We start from the raw sequence: 16,065 nt of genomic DNA on the forward strand, positions 1-16,065 counted from the left end.
TTACTAGGAAGCTTTCTTTGTACCAATGAGGAAATGGAAATTTATTCATGTAAGGTCATTGAGCCTGTTATGACAGTGATACTATCTGAGCCAACCCCAAACCAGCTAATCTCAGCTACATCTTCCAAGATACTGGTCTTCAAAGTGCGATCTAGGCAACAATATGTCCTGGAAACTTGGTAAGTTTGCCTCTCCTGGGGCTCTGCCTGGACCTCTTGAATTATTTTCTATGTTATCAGGATCTCTGTCTTTGGGAAAGTCCTTCAACCTATTCTGCTTCCTCACCATCATTACCAAGTACAAAGTTTATTGCAATTTGTAAACCTCTTTCTTCTCTAGAAAATGGAAATGAACTGTCTCAGTTCAGAGAACTGCCAGGGATGAGGTCACCTGAGTGTGACTCATTCATAAGCTGTAATCTGTTATGCACATGAATTATGTGAATGAAACTATGTTAGGGAAAGGGGCCATGCTTTCAGAGGGAAAGCTGTCTAATGGTGGAAGAGAGGAATTGGATAAAATTAGATAGACTATTTATTTAGAGGGAAAAGGAGATTCTCCATAGAAATCAAGGCTTTTACAACTATGTCTAAGTCATTTTCATAATTATTGCCATATATTTGCCTAAAGATAAATCTAATGAATTTACTAGGACCCAAGGAGTTTGTAGTCTGTATTTAAGATTTTGGACCACATAAAGAAGACTGAAGAAAATCTATTGGGTTGGTTAAATAGGTGTGCTATGGTGAGACCAGCTACTCACATAGGCAGAGCCTTATGACACCACCAAGTCTCTGGGGGCTGAGTAGCAATTCTCATAATTTCCCGTGTTCACAACTTCCTTTCATTCATGACTATGCTTTATTGTGCCACTGATGGGAATGTTCTCCAAGTATCACAAGCTCTCTTTGTACAACCTACCACTTCTCCCCACTCTCTGGGCTGTCATCATTTTCTAGGCTTAAGTTTCTTTTAAAATATTAAATTACCTCCTAAAATGCTTCCTGAATACTTTTACACAGAGGTGGGGCTTCTTATCATGTCTAATTTCATCTACAATTATTTCTAAGGATATTTATGTGTATCTACCCTGTGACTTGTGAGATCTTTCAAGGGATTGTTTCCAGACCTAGTACATTTCTCGGCTCTAAACAAATATTTTTAGAGTGAGCAAATCAATATTAGCTCTTATTTCCATTCAGACACTCAGACTGTTACTGGGAAAGGGGGGAAAACTAGATAATATTTCTCAATGCAGATGAATGTAGTTATTTATTCTAAAAGCAATCTATTCGTGCCAGAGTACTATTACATGGAATACATATGAATGATGCAGCCATCTTGTTTTTCAGTGGTTTTGACTTCTAGTCAAACTGGAATGGAACTTAAGAAGAAATGCTTAGCAAAATCATTTTTGTATCATCATCATCTCAGGCTCAGATATTGAATGTAACTTCCAGTTTTACCTAAAGTTCCACAATGGAAAAAATCATGGATATTCCTAAGTGAATTCATTTTAGTAGCTTGAGTAGCTAAGGAAACCTGTGAAACCTGTATTTTAAAAAAATACCCTTGCCCCCCCCCCAAAACTCTCAGGGACTAAACCACCAACCAAAGAGTACATATGGGGGGATCCATAGTTCCAGCTGGATATGTAGCAGAGTATTGCCTTATCGGGCATCACTGGCAGGGGATGTGGAGGTCCTGTGGAGGCTGGATGACCCAGGGTAGGGGAATGCTAGGGCTCTGAGGCAGGATTAGGTGAGTAGGGGAGCACCCTCATGGAGGCAGGGGGAAGGGTGAGGGTCTAGGTGTTTTTTGGAGGAGAAATTTGGAAGGGAGATAACATTTGAAATTTAAATAAATAAAATAACCAATAAACAAATGCCCTTGTGAAACAACTCCTAAGGGGCTTGAAATTTTGTGATGAAACAATTTGATAAGTTTTTCCTTTATACCATATCTCCTATGGAAGTACATAATTTTGTGGCTTTCCAGGGATATTTTTGAAGATGGCTTCCTGGTTTTTAAAATATATCTTTAATATAATATATAACATTCACATAATGCATATGTCCCAAAATAATAGAAATATGCTCTTGGCAGTCCTGCTCAAGCATACTTCCTAATAAAATACAATCTTATAGGCACTGGATTTAACAATTGCAAAAAGGCTTTAGCTATTTGTGATTTTTTTTCATCTCTCTATTTTAGGAAATTTTTCCCACATATCATTTGAAATAGTCAGAGAACATTCTTATTTGATTTAGGATGTACCTCTGGGATGTAATCCACTAGGCCCTATGTAAAACCCACTCCCCCGGTTGGTTTAGCTAGCATCCAAGGTTTAACCTTGGGGATGTAGCTCAAGGCCAGTCTGTTTCATAAGCACTTGCCTGTACTGCATCTAAGAAGATTATGGTCCATGTGAAAGGCATTAATAATTCACATTAATTCAGCACAATCTAATTGTTTTGCTTAATGAAATAAGTTCACTGATGTTATATACAACTAAGATGGAAAACCTTGTGTGACCATCTCTCAAAGCAAACAAGCAACAACAGCAAAAATAACCTCCCTCTTGGGAAAAGGTGTCATAAGGGGGAAAAATAAGATTTAAGTGGAGTGTAAATATATTGAAATACATTTTTAAGACATTATCAATTACTCTTTACTAACAAGCTTAGTTATAGGTACAAATTTTACCTGTGATTAGAAATAATTCAGTATTGTGTTGTGCATTAGTTAATTAAAGAAGCCTAGAATTCCAAAGAATTCATATTAGACTGCCTGTCCTTTATTTGGAAAGTGCACTAATGCTACAGCTGTCATTTTATTTTCTCTCTGTCTCTCCTCCTCTGACCCACCTTTTTTTTTTTTTTTTTTTGTCTTCTTCCATTTCTCTCTCTGCATCTTTTCTTGTTCATCTTAGGGGTTGAATCAAACACACAAGCAACATTAGTATGCATCCCATAAACATATGCTTTATATCAGAGGGGAACCAGGTGTTCACCTGTATACCACACACCTACAGTAGAAGCTACTGCAGTGTTGCTTCCTCACCCTGCTGTCAGAGCTGGTATGCACATGCTGGGCAACGGGTGGCCAAGCAGAGTAACTTGTCAATGTTTAATAAAGCCCTCCTCCCTTGCAGAGCCAAATGCAGCTTTCCTCCTGAGAACTCTGCGGACGATGACATCTCCCCGCTTGGTTTCCATAGCATCCGTTCCTGAAGAGCCCTAGAAAGGCCCTTGGTCAGGGCGATCCGCCCAGCTCCCCCAGGAAGTTGGCCAGCTGGTTAGCCAAAAGCAGCATCCAAGGTTTCTCAGCTTCCTCTGTCCGTGGTGCTGAAATGATAAGCTGCGAAGCGCGCACGGAAGCGAGTGGTCAGGTTTTACGGAAGGTCTCCCCTGACGCTGCCTAAATCACAGCTGTGTGTCTGTTATTCACTCACGTTCTCAAAAAGCAGCTAACATTCACAGTCTTAATTCCACTCTGCCACTCTGCCGCAGAGCACAATTACGCCGGCGCGATGGGAGGAGACCATGTTAAGGCAGGAAGCTAACAGCAGCAGCTCACCTGAGGCCTGGGAAGCTCCCAAGGGAGCTACGAGCTCTGATCAGCAAAGTCACCATTTTAGACAGTAGGGTTCTTTTGCTTTTTCCCTTACACAAGAGTTCGATGACGTTTCTGGTCAATCTGATTAAAAGACAGCGGATTTGATTGCGATAAGACTTCAAAACCGGGAATTTACGTTGTTTTTCGGTGAAGTGACTTCTAGAACAGGGACACATCAGCACCCGCCCAAATACCACGGCACTGCGCGCGCCCTCGGCCACCGGATCCACCCCTTCCAATGAGACTTTGTGACTGTGTGTACCAATTCTCCTATTAGGAAACCCGTGGGCTGCATGCAGCTATTCTGTTGTACTCTCTCGCTCTCCCTCCCCTCTCCAACTCACAGCCTTGCTGGAAAGCTCACCTCTGCTGAGAAGAAAAAGCTCTACCTTAGCTGATTAAGACTATGCGCAGAACTCGCCTTTCATAGCCACTACAATTTAAATCTGGTAAGGCTGGACACCAGTCTTTACAAGAATGGAGTCGGTAAAACAAAGGATTTTGGCCCCGGGAAAAGAGGGGATAAAGAATTTTGCTGGAAAATCCCTCGGACAGATCTACAGGTAAGAGAAGGCACCAGCACGCTTACCTGGGGCTCACCATGGCAGAATCTGCAAAGCCATTTCTGTAAAGCTTGATTACTTAGAAAGATTGTAACATGGTGGAAAGTCCTTTTGTTGCTCATTGCTGAAGCTAAGGTTCCACTGGAAACCTGCTTATGAATGCAGGAATGTGGCACGAAAGGAACCTGTCTGGTGTGTGTGTGTGTGTGTGTGTGTGTGTGTGTGTGTGTGTGATTTTGTTTCATTACCTGGGGATTCTCATGTGTTCCAATTCAGCATTTTATCCCCCTTTGCAATTCCAAAACATTCGTTCAGTACTTGTTCATAAAGCCTGTCTTTTTTTTCTTATAAATTTCCCAAATAAAATACCTTTGATCCAAACAAGTGAATAACAAAAGCCAAAACCCTTTTTAAAAAATAAATTCCAAAGATTAATGACAGAAAAGCAATCTATACCTCAGCTGCAAAAACAAAGTGAAGAACTCTCTCTTGGGAAATTCTGTATTGAATGAAACAGGATCAAAATATATCAATAATTGATCATTGATCTTTCTCTTGAATCTAAGACATTGTATATGTATTTTTGCTTGCTATTTTTTTAGGAGTCCGTCTCTTGTGTAGGAAATGTCACAGTGATTTAAAAAAACAGAATAGTAAACTGCAAAATTACTTTAAAAGTAATAGAAAAAACTAATTGCTATCCTTCTTCTAATTGCTACACTAGGCATACTGTGCTTTGCATGCATTCAGGTCCTGACAGATGTATTATATCTTTTATTAATACTATTTTTTTGTCAATGATACATGCAAAATCAATTAGACAGCAAACAAAGTAGGAAAGTGGATATTGAACAAAAACATTCATTTTCACATTTGGAAACTGAAGCCTTGGCTATCCATGAGAGTTGTAAACAAGATGGCCAATGTACATATCTCTTTTTTTCAAGTTGCTTGGTGCTGGTGGGCTTCAGTAGGCACCATCACGCACTTCTGCGGCAAAGGATGCTGCAGCAAGCACCCTGCAGTCCTGCAGCTGCTTAGAGGCTGCTGTGAGGTGGGGGACTCAGGTGCACAGTTCAACTTTGCAAATCCAGGTATCTAAAGCCAAAGCAAAAATGATCAAATTGGTCATATGTCTTCCTTGTAAGAAAAAGGAAATCACTGCAGTGTTCCTGGTACTTCGGTTGTATGTCTGTGATAAACACACAAAGCATAGCCATACTTTAATGACCTTATCTGCAGTAGAATTTGAGAGAATTTGGAAGATAGATTCAAGTTTCTTGGCAGCCATATTCCATGCTATATACGCTTTAAATTGATGTTAAAATTCCATAGGCTTCGCCTGTGTGTGTGTGTGTGTAAGCAATTTGTGTGCCATTTAATGGTATGTACACGATTAATAGTAACTACAAGATGCATTGAGAAAATGTTTGTCTATTGTAAGTGAAGACACTGTTTAAATATCAAAAAATACCAGTCTTGTTGAAAGGTAGCTATTACCTTCTACCCTGTTCTTTTATAAAAATAGACATTTTATGGATGTGCTTATATGAGAACAGCACCACCATTTATCAAGTCCATTTGATTATTCCAAATCTCTTCTCCCTCCTCCCTCAAGGATGAAAGCCTAAAGGGAATTGATTGAGAAGAGTTAAATGTTATGATTTTAAAAATGAGATCTTCCTCTTAGTGGTACACACTGCCCTGTAGGTGCCCCTCGGTAAATCCAGGAATCTCATTTTCTGTGTCTGGAAATGGGCCGGCGAAATTTTTCAGTGTGCTGTAACTGAGATAGTAATGACGCAAGATTGTGAATGATTAATTATTCATGTTGTAGGAAGGAAGCTGAGTTGTCAGCCATATGCCTTTGTGTCTAACAGGAGTAAAGAGAGGAGAGATTGAGAGAGGGAGAAAGGGAGAATGGGAGAGAGAAAGAGAGAAAGAGAAAGAGAAATGAGGGAAGGAGTGTTTAAATGGCACCCCAATATAGAAGATAGAAGATTGGGAAGTGTTTGGCAGGGTAAGGAAAGACATTGCACTTTGCAGACTGGAGTCTAGTGAGGGGAAGGATCGAGATGGTGGTCTCCAAGCAGCTGCACCTGGGTAGAGTTGCCTCTTATCAAACTATGAGGTCCTTCTCAAGCCCTTGATAGACTTAGATAGGTGTTGGAAAAGACCCTCAGTAACCTGGAGTACAGCACCTAGGAATCAGAATGGCATCTTGCAGAAGGAATTCCTCTCCCAACACTGTCCCTCCCTCGCATCCTAATGACCCTAAAAGTTAGGTCCAGAGGACCTGTATGTAAATTGCGACATAGAGTGCCAGAACTGAGGTTCACTGAGTTAGGCCTGAGGGTAATAAGGTGAAGTCGCTGCTGCCTAGGGAGGAGGGTATAGAATTTCACATGATGTAAGAGGCCCTAAGTTCTATATTGCTCGCACTCTTTAACTCTTCCAAAAGAATGAGGTCAGGGCCCAACTCCCCAGAGTCTAAGAGCTGAGGAAATCAAATGCCTGGGCTTAAGGCATCTTTGTTCCCTACACCTCAGAAAGGGGGTGGGAGGTGCCTAACCATAGGCGTCCTTTCTCCTTAATCTGAACAGGGTACTGGAGAAGAAGCAGGACAACCGAGAGACCATCGAGCTGACAGAGGACGGCAAGCCCCTGGAGGTGCCCGAGAAGAAGGCTCCGCTATGCGACTGCACGTGCTTCGGCCTGCCGCGCCGCTACATCATAGCCATTATGAGCGGCCTCGGCTTCTGCATCTCCTTTGGCATCCGCTGTAACCTGGGCGTGGCCATCGTGGACATGGTCAACAATAGCACCATCCACCGCGGAGGCAAAGTTATCAAGGAGGTGGGCACTGACCTAGCTCTTATGGGTACTCCCTCTCTCGCAGCCACTCATCTGTCTAAGCTCAATTTTCCCACTGAAAGAGGAAGGCTTGCGTGCCCATCTAAGCCTTCCCCAGTCCTGTCATCCTAGAATGGACAACCAGACAGCTATTATCTCCCTTTCTCGTTCTGATCCCGCCTTTCCTCCTTCGTTGCAAGGCACAAAACAATGTCTGGCTCCCTAGACGTGTGTAAAGAATGACAGCTGAGAGCTAGCAAAGTCTGCTAAATCTAAAACGAAACCTTTTCCTTGTAGTAAAAGGGAGTAACATTCTACGCACACGCCCTGGATTCCTCCAGATCCTCCCGCCTTACCTGCACCTCTATGAAATGTCTTTAGTTATCAGAACAAACAAACAGAAAGCCCCGCAATCAAGTCAGTGTGTACATATCAGGTTTGACTAAGAGGCGTTTTAGAAGGCAGAGTTCCCAGGCTGGAAGAGAAGCTGTGGAGTAGGGAGTCAGCTTTCTCTAGAGCGCACGCTGCGGTAACTTTACAGAATGTGTTCCGCAGTGATGCCTCGTGGGCGAAGGTGAGCTGAAGGGCACAAAAATCTTTCTGGGGAATGTAGTAGAGCTGCTTGATTTGGTCACAGAATTTGGGAACACTCTGAAGAGCCGAACTGCCTTTCCTGAGCCTTCTGGGGCCCAAGAGACCCAGGAAAATTTCATTGCAAGAGAGAAAAATCGCATTCCCGGTTTCCTGGGCAAGGCAAAACTTGGTATTTTACAGTAACGTGCAGGTATTTGGCTCCCGTTTCTTGAGAGGCATATTCTGTGCTGTGGCCCAATGTGGTCTGGGTAGTAAGGCTTTGACATTTTATACAGCACCTAAACAGAACCTTAAACTGTGCACCCCACCACCACCACCATATAACTTCTCCAAACTCATGAGAGACTATCCCTAAACCTTTTTGTTCTATCCATTCAGATTTAAGGAAGACACCATTTCTAATGCCTGCAGCAGTTAAAAGAACCTTAACCAATATTCTTTTCCGAGAGTCCGAATTCTTAGACGTCGCTTCTAAAATTCCTCCAAGTGAGGTCCCAGGTTCGCTGACCGCAGTACAATCCGCAAGAAAGCCTGCGAACCCATACTTCATTATGAACTACAACACCCTTTTAAAGAGTCCCTCTTGTCAGAAGCAATTGTTATGAAACGAAAATTAAGGCCCTGGCCTCAGTATTGCAGTAAATATTCTGCGTGTTCAAAGGTCCCTGGCTCCCAGACCACTGAAAGTGACTTGTGTGCACTGACTGTGTCATACCTAACCCCTGACAGGTTGTTTGTGTTTTCCCTCTATTCTTATAGAAAGCCAAATTTAACTGGGACCCCGAGACCGTGGGGATGATTCACGGATCGTTCTTCTGGGGCTATATCATCACACAGATTCCGGGAGGATATATCGCGTCGCGGCTGGCTGCTAACCGGTAATCCTATGTGTGTGGTTGGGTCTCCCCGCTCTTGTTTGTGCCAGTTCTAGACCGCCCTGGGGAATTTGGAAATTCCCTGAAGGCGTTTCCTTGTCGCTGAGCACGCCTTTCAGGCCGCAGACCCGACTGCGGTGCCTTCAGTAGCAGAAAGGGCTCAGGTGCTCCAAGATTTGCTCAAAGGAGTCCGCCACTCTAGGCCATTCTAATCAAGCTTGTTAGAGAAGTGGCCCCTGTGCCTTCAAGTAGGGCGGGGAGTGGGGAGGGGAGTGTTGGTGTCTGTGTTGGATGCTGCGAAGATGGGGGAAGATGGGGTAGTGCTTTAAGATGCACAAGTCAGAAAGAAAGGGAGTGGCCAAATAGGGGTCTGGTGCTGCAGACCCACGATAGGACACGTCAAAGGCTAGCCCCTGAGCTAGCCCAGATGGTATTGTGAGCCTGAAGGATTTGTTTCTATGGACGCAGCGGGATCCAGGGCTCTCGGGGTGCGATTCCACCTGTTAATGAGCTCTGTGCTTAGCGGGCGGGGATGAGCTGAGCCGCTCAGCTGCGTCGCTCGGCCTCCGACCTCCAGTCCTGCCGCAGTGGCTGGAGCCGACGTCCTAGAGGCAGCTTTCTGGCGACACCCCTCCCCCAAGGTTGACATACAGAGACACCCCGAAGCATAAAGACTTGTGGGTGGCGATACTAAGGAAAAGGGCATGACTATCGAAGGACAAGAGACATTTCTGTTCGCTTCATTGAGTGAATTTTAATGAAAAATAAAATAAAAAAAGCTAACCCTAGTTCTTGGAATCTGAACCGAGGCTGAGCATTCGTCCCTCCCGACCCCACCACGGCTTACAAATCACAAATAAAGACTTGGGGCCTTTCTTCAGACTTTTGACGTGTAACTCCTCCCCTCCTCCGTTATGCCAGCAAACGTTTTTGAGACTAGAGGGCGACCGCTCCCTCAGGTCAGCTCCTAGGCCGGTTTTCAAGCTTTCTTCTTAGCGCTCACCTGCACCTTCTGGCCGTATACCCTGGCTTATCTTTGGGTCCTGCGGGGGCGAGGCTGACAGGTCTCCAGGCCTCTAAAAGAATTCTTGGAATTTTATCTTAGGCGTTTACATCGATGATTGGAGATTTCAGGGCAGCTGATCAAAATGTGTAGGGAAGCACAATAGATAGCTTAGGATATCTTTTGCGTATTATCTACGCCAAGGGGTGAGGGCTCCCAGCACTCGGACCCAGCAGATGCCTTTCTTCCATACAATAAAAGCCAGTTTTATGGAAGTGATAAGGACAAATTTAATATAAGGAGGCATTTTTTTTAAAAGAAAACATTAACTTCGTTGACACTTAGTGATTAAGAACACATAGCAACATTCTTAGTTTTCGAATCTCTAACAAATGGTTTCTTCCCCCCGAAAATTATTGCTTAAAAAAAGATACATTTTTCCAAAAGATACTTTAAGTAGACATATATAAAGTATTTTTAGAGGAGGGGAAAATTAACAGAGGATTCACCAACAAATAATTCCAAGTGATAGCGAAAATCTCAAGTCGATGTCATAATTATGCTAGTCTGGCCTTTAAGGGTTGTGATGGCTGAGCACTCCACTTGCCAAGAGTTAAACTGCTAACAGGGCTCCTGCCAGGAACAGAACACCAAGGACTGCAGTCTTACCTCTTTGTGACAGTGGGGAGTCAGAAAGACAGGTTTTCTTGATTTGTTTTTTAAGCTTATTGCAATTTTTGGTGTCCCGTTGAACAAGGATGAATGGCTGACTAGGTAGCTGGCTTGCTTTCTTCAAAGGAAAAAAATCTTCAAAGCTTTAGTATTCTAATTTGCACCCAATCCTTTTTACCTTTAAAAATATTTTCAAAAGAGACTCAATATCTCTAACCATGATATTTTAACTTCTACCAGACTGAGAAAGTTGATAAATGTATTAAAGTAATGTGAAAATTCAGATTTAGAGAGACACATATATCAGTTTTATAATATAAAAGCCTTTCTAAGCACATATTAGCTTCCTGTGAAAATACTTCAAAGTATGTGGACATTTTCTTTTCTGCTTATAAAAAAATCTTTCTTGCTCAGTAGGGGTGGGGGGAACGGGAACGGGACTATGCTAAGGAAAGATGACCAAAATTATAAATAATTCAGTCACCCAGAAGTGCTTGTTTTTTAGCATGTTTCAATGTTCAGCTGGTGCTAGAAAATGCACTTAGGATTTTGTCCCTGAAAGCTTCCTACACAGGAACACCTAAGACTCCTGTAGAATTGATTGATGAAACAATGAATATATCCTGTTATATTCTTTTTTCTAGAAATAGTAGACCACGCAAGGCAGGTCTCTGCCCTAGAGACTTGCCTGTCTGTTCATTCACAGCGGCTCCTCCTTGTAGGCTGAGATTTCCCTGGGGTGGAATCCAGGGACTTCTCTTCCGTCTTGCTGTGAGGAGGCTTCTCTGGACCGGCAATGTTTGCCATGGCTCTTGGGGAGGAAGGAGGTGTGGAGACAGTTCCTAGGGGGAGAAGAATCAGCTATGCTCTCTGCTGATTTCTCAATGGGAAATAAAAAAGCACATTGGACTTTCTTCACTTTCTTAGTAAGTCAAGACAGCTTCACTCTTGGTCAGGATTCAGACTCTGGATCATTTTATTAATCAAATTATAAGCGTTAATCTTTCCTGTTTCTTAAGAGGAGTTGCTGAGAGAGTCAGGAGGGAAAACATTCAAGTCACCAGAATGCTTCTTCTCCCCATTCCTTTGTTTTTCCTTAAGGAGTCATTAAGTATTATGGGAGGAAGACTTTAGTCACCTCTGTGGAGGAACATAAGATGGGATTTCAGAGGACCATTCCTTTTCAAATATGTATGTTCTAAGGTGGGGTCATATTTAAAACAGTGATAAAAACGTTGGAGCAGGTTAATTTTCTTTTAAGTAGTCCAGGACACATGAGACTCAGAGCAATTTAGATACCTACACATGTAGAGTTGCCCAGCAGTGTGCTTGCCCTGCATTTGGGCTACTGTAAGGGAACATGGCAAAAGTTTAATTACTGGGACATAATTGAATTGGGATTTTTGCAAGACACACATAAAGAAGGCCAAGGAAATGTAGTGGATTTATTTTCAATGTATAACAATGTAACTGTATGTGCCAATATAACTTAAACATCTGTTGCAAGTTCCTCTAGCTGCTCCTGTCCTTCTGATTTCTCAATGCATTATACCAACCAGCATGATCACAAAAACTATCTTAGCTTTCTCTTGGTCTAATGCCTTCATTTTCTAAGAGGTGTGAGCTGCAATAGTCTCATCTGTGCTTCTTTTGTTTGTTTGTTTGTTTGTTTGGATTTTCATGGTGACATTGCTACCATCTTGAATATTACCTGGCCATGATACATATTTGGCTAAAGAAATAAAACAAGAAGTTTTAGTCTCCAAAGCAAAACCTTAGGAGTTCAAAATCCCAAATATGTTACTTAATAACTTAGGGGCACAAAAATCTTACTTGCCTGGCCTTCTTGTCTAAAGCAAAGTGCCTACTTCATTTCGCTGTCCTGATAGCTACACAGAGGCTGAATATGGATATAAGGAAGTGTCTGGAACTATGTAATTGTTGGCTTATATCCTTTGTTATTGATATGACCCTAAATTTTAAAAATGAAAGAAATAATTTATGATCATGATCTTACCCATCTTAAAATTCACTTTTAGCAAGGTAAATGAATTATTTCCACTGTGATAGTAACATCCATGTTCATGTGTTGTGTTGTATTTCTGCTTTAAGAACTGATTTTTCCAAACTGATTATTTAGAATTAAGTTGTTGTTCACTAAAATTATACAAACCTCATTTGAAAACTTTAAAATTGTTATTTTTAAAATGGAAGTTTTGGTCAAGCATGCAGAGAGTGGTGGGGATCTGGTGTGTGTTAGCTTTGAGCTCTAGCCTGGTAAACGTACTGGAGAAATTAAAACTCAAGGTTGGACTTCTGTGCTGAAAACTGTAGTCATTTCTCCCTGTTTTTATCCTCTAGCTAATAACGAGCATCACAGTACATCATTTTGTTTTTATCTTTCTTTTTTTTTCAGGCTTAATTCTTGTCTTAATAACTGACTTTTGCTTGAGGAAAAGAGTTTTTAATTTTTAAAATGTTCATTTGGTTAAGAGATTGTGCGCCATACTTATTTGCAGCATAGTCTTCTTCAAAAGGAGCCCTGTTAAAGCTGGACTGGTGTCCTCTGCCCTAACTCTCCCACCTCACAGACAGATACTACCTGATACACAAACTCAGAGAGGTGGTGGCATTCCCTAGGTTGCAAAGGAACCTCATCTAGAGCTCAGGCTCCTATAGTGGAGGACTAAGAGCTAATTCTAAAAGAGTGTAATATTCTACATACCACCGTGTGCTCCACTGTGAAGTTCACTTACAGCAGCAGGCTGAGCCATCTGCTCCTTGAATGAAGGTCTCTAATCTGCCTGTCATGCCTCAAATCCAGGGGATAAATCCATGAATTAGGCATCACAAGCCCAAGGGACCATTAGATTTGTCTTTTTGCTCTTTGAGAAGAAGAAACACACTGTATGTGTGTGTGTGTTTCTGTGTCTGTGTGTATATCTGTGTTTATATGTGTCTGTCTATGTCTCTCTATGGGTTTCTAGTCTCTGACTCTCTGTCTTTCTGTCTCTGTGTCCTTTCTGCATCTCTTCCTGACTCTCTCTCTCTCTCTCTCTCTCTCTCTCTCTCTCTCTCTCTCTCTGTGTGTGTGTGTGTGTGTGTGTAGTGTTTGAGTCTTAGATTCTAAACTCATTTGCAGCAGTGTGATTCTGTTCTTTTCTTTCAAGAGATGGACTTCATGCTTGACAATGACTCAGAAGATGGTTGAAGTTGTCCTGCAGAAAAGTGGCATTTAGTTCTTTTCCTCCCCATTCATGCCCTTGTCTGTCTGGGTTCCTGGAAGATTGCAGAATGACTGCAAGAAATTTAGACCTTTTATATGCAAAACAGAAAGAATCCTTTCTTGGGATTCTAATATAACTCAATTTGTTTTCCTCATGTAAAATATACAGTAATATCTACCTAAAACTGAAACACCCAAATCCATGCTTTAAAACTCTTTTCTAATGTGGATTTTTCTTTATAAAAGTAAAATACTTTAGGTAAATTGTTTGGCTTCCCTGATCATAAAAAAAAAATATTTGGTTAGTTTGATTTTTAGAAAGAGAAGAATGACATTTTTAGCATTAACAACTACATGTTGTCTCAGATCTAAACTGAACAATTTGTTAGTTCTTTTTGCTTCTAAGAAATCAATCACAAAGGTGTGTTAATATATTCAATTAATATATCAAAATGGTATCTGGAAATGAGCTCCAGGTTTCTGACACCAAACATAAACACTCACTGTAACCTATATATCTATCTATATATGCATCTACTGGGATCTATCTTTGTTCTTTCTCTCTGCCATTTCTGTCTTTCACCCATCTATCTATTACCTATGATCGATCTATTAATATCAATGTACCATATGTCTATGACCTATCTGTTTCTCCCTTTCTCCATGTCTACTTACCGTTTCATCACCTCCAGATGCAGTTTCTTAGCCCTCAGTGAGAAATATTTTCAATCTCTTCTGCATGAGAAAATGTTTCATATTCCAAGCATAAAGCTTGCTGCAGGGAAGGGACCACCATCCTCGGTTGTGGAAGTGATTTCTAGGTATCCAGTCTTTGAGAACCAGAGGTTGCCTTTTCTATTCCATTCACTTAGTAGCCTATCAAACATCTAGCTGCTTTGCCATTGTGGGCCCAATAGGTTAGGTATCTGGGGTAATGGAACCCTTTTATTATTTTTTCTAACAAAAGAAAATACCCTTTACCGCAGGATGACTGATGAAAAGATAGGCTGGAGGGGGAGGAGTCTCTAAGGACCAGCTCGAGCTTTGCTGACAGAGGCTTTTTTTTCTTTCCTGATTCTATAAACCCCTCACCCCCTCCCAGCTCTGGTTTCTACATCATCATTCTGCCAGTGCACTGCAGTTCTGGGTGGGGGTAGCAGGAAAGGTTTTTCAAAATGTCAGGTAGGCAGCTGGTAGGATAATTCTCCTGCTGCCTTATGCCACCATTGGGCCAGTCTAATTTCTCTGTCGTGAGTGATGAAGTCATTTTTACAACTTAATGATGTACCAAGGGACTCAGAGGACTGCCTCCAGCCTGTGCAATTCTTTTTTTTTTTTTTTTTTTTTTTTTTTTTTTTTTTTTTTTTTAATATGGGACAGGCATCAGATGTGACAAAGGGATGTGCCTGGGCCTTGATTTGATTAGATTAAATAGATTAAAACTGCCTGAATCAGTCTATTCTTGCAAACTCTGCAGGAGGGGATTAGTCCCACACCTGCAGTGAGAACAAGAGTCTCCTCTTTAAGTGACAAGCCTTGCCCAAATGGCAGCAAGTTGATTGACTTAGGGAAGACGGATGTCCTCTGCATGGGTGACAAGCCACCAGCTTCTGTCTGCAGGGCAAATATTTCTGGGGTGCAGGTAATTCTCCAGGGTGTTGGGGTCCGGAGATTACAGAAATGTGCATAACTGAAAATTTTACATCTCCCTGCTGGCAATCGCAAGGCATGTTAATTATGCATGGGTACATCTATGGTGTATTGTCTGCATATCCCAATGTTTCCATCCTCCTGAGAACATTATTCACAAGCCAGTCCTGCACATGACTATGGAATGTATGATCATTTCATGAATAAGAGAAAGTGGAACATGGGGGAAGGGCTTGGAGGAGTTGGGGGATGAGGAGGAATATGATCAGAATGCTTGGTATGAAATTCTCAAAAATTAATGTTTTTTAGAAAAGAGCAAGAACATCAGTGTGTGTGTGTGGTGTGTGTGTATGTGTACGTGTGTGTGTGTTGTATGTGTGTTTGTGTCTGTGTGGGGGGGCACTTGTGCATTTATGTTCACATGCTTACCTTGAAAGTGAAAAACAATAGAAATTATTCCTTCATTTAAAAAAATCCAAAGGGTTCATTTGGTCTCTGTTATTTGAGCTAAGGAAACAATGAGGAAATCAAATTTAACTCATTTTCATATCATTTATTTTTTTTGAAAAACAACTTCAATAAACAAATGCACATCATTTATGTCAAGTTTCTCATCTTGTTCTTGAAAAATTAAGGGCTATATGTTTCTAATGCTTTTGCAGAGCAAAGAAAATAGTACATTCTTTAGTTCATTGTTGAAATGTGTACTTCATTTGGAAGCTTTTATTTATAGTTTAGATATTCCAGCATATACATAAATATATGATAGTAACATAAATAGATTTTTACAATGCTATGGAGAATGAGTTTTACAATTCAAAAAATTAACTAAATTGACATTCATTTTGGATAAATTTTCTCACTTTAAAAAATACTTATGCTTATTCTTCACCTTTACAGAAGAAAAAAGCCTGACCTTAAATTAATTTCTTTACTAAAACGGGACTACCTAGCAAAACGAAAAGGAGAATTAAAATATTTTATATAAATCCAAATCCAAAGATTAATTTT

The 16,065-nt window shown here is 41.2% G+C and overlaps 1 protein-coding gene and 1 long non-coding RNA gene across 3 annotated transcripts in view; one reads left to right on the plus strand and one right to left on the minus strand.

The window, feature by feature from the left end:
- Positions 1-1,830: 1,830 nt before the first annotated feature.
- LOC116102283 lies at positions 1,831-4,371 on the minus strand. Its single transcript, XR_004123051.1, has 2 exons — positions 4,208-4,371; positions 1,831-3,699 (listed from the first exon to the last, which is right to left on the minus strand). It is a non-coding gene; the product is annotated as an uncharacterized LOC116102283 (long non-coding RNA).
- Positions 3,278-16,065, plus strand: part of Slc17a6 (solute carrier family 17 member 6) — a 42,801-nt gene continuing 30,013 nt past the window's right edge. Inside the window, exons 1-3 of one of the 2 annotated variants that reach the window (XM_031386795.1) lie at positions 3,278-4,181; positions 6,785-7,037; positions 8,388-8,506. In XM_031386795.1, the coding sequence (XP_031242655.1) occupies positions 4,096-4,181; positions 6,785-7,037; positions 8,388-8,506 (458 nt within the window). In that variant the 5' untranslated portion in view covers positions 3,278-4,095. Of the gene's footprint in view, positions 4,182-5,828; positions 6,202-6,784; positions 7,038-8,387; positions 8,507-16,065 lie in introns of those variants that run through there. The other variant, XM_031386796.1, reaches the window with a different exon arrangement.

This window comes from Mastomys coucha, unplaced genomic scaffold, assembly GCF_008632895.1.
Source record: "Mastomys coucha isolate ucsf_1 unplaced genomic scaffold, UCSF_Mcou_1 pScaffold21, whole genome shotgun sequence".
NCBI lineage: Eukaryota > Metazoa > Chordata > Mammalia > Rodentia > Muridae > Mastomys > Mastomys coucha.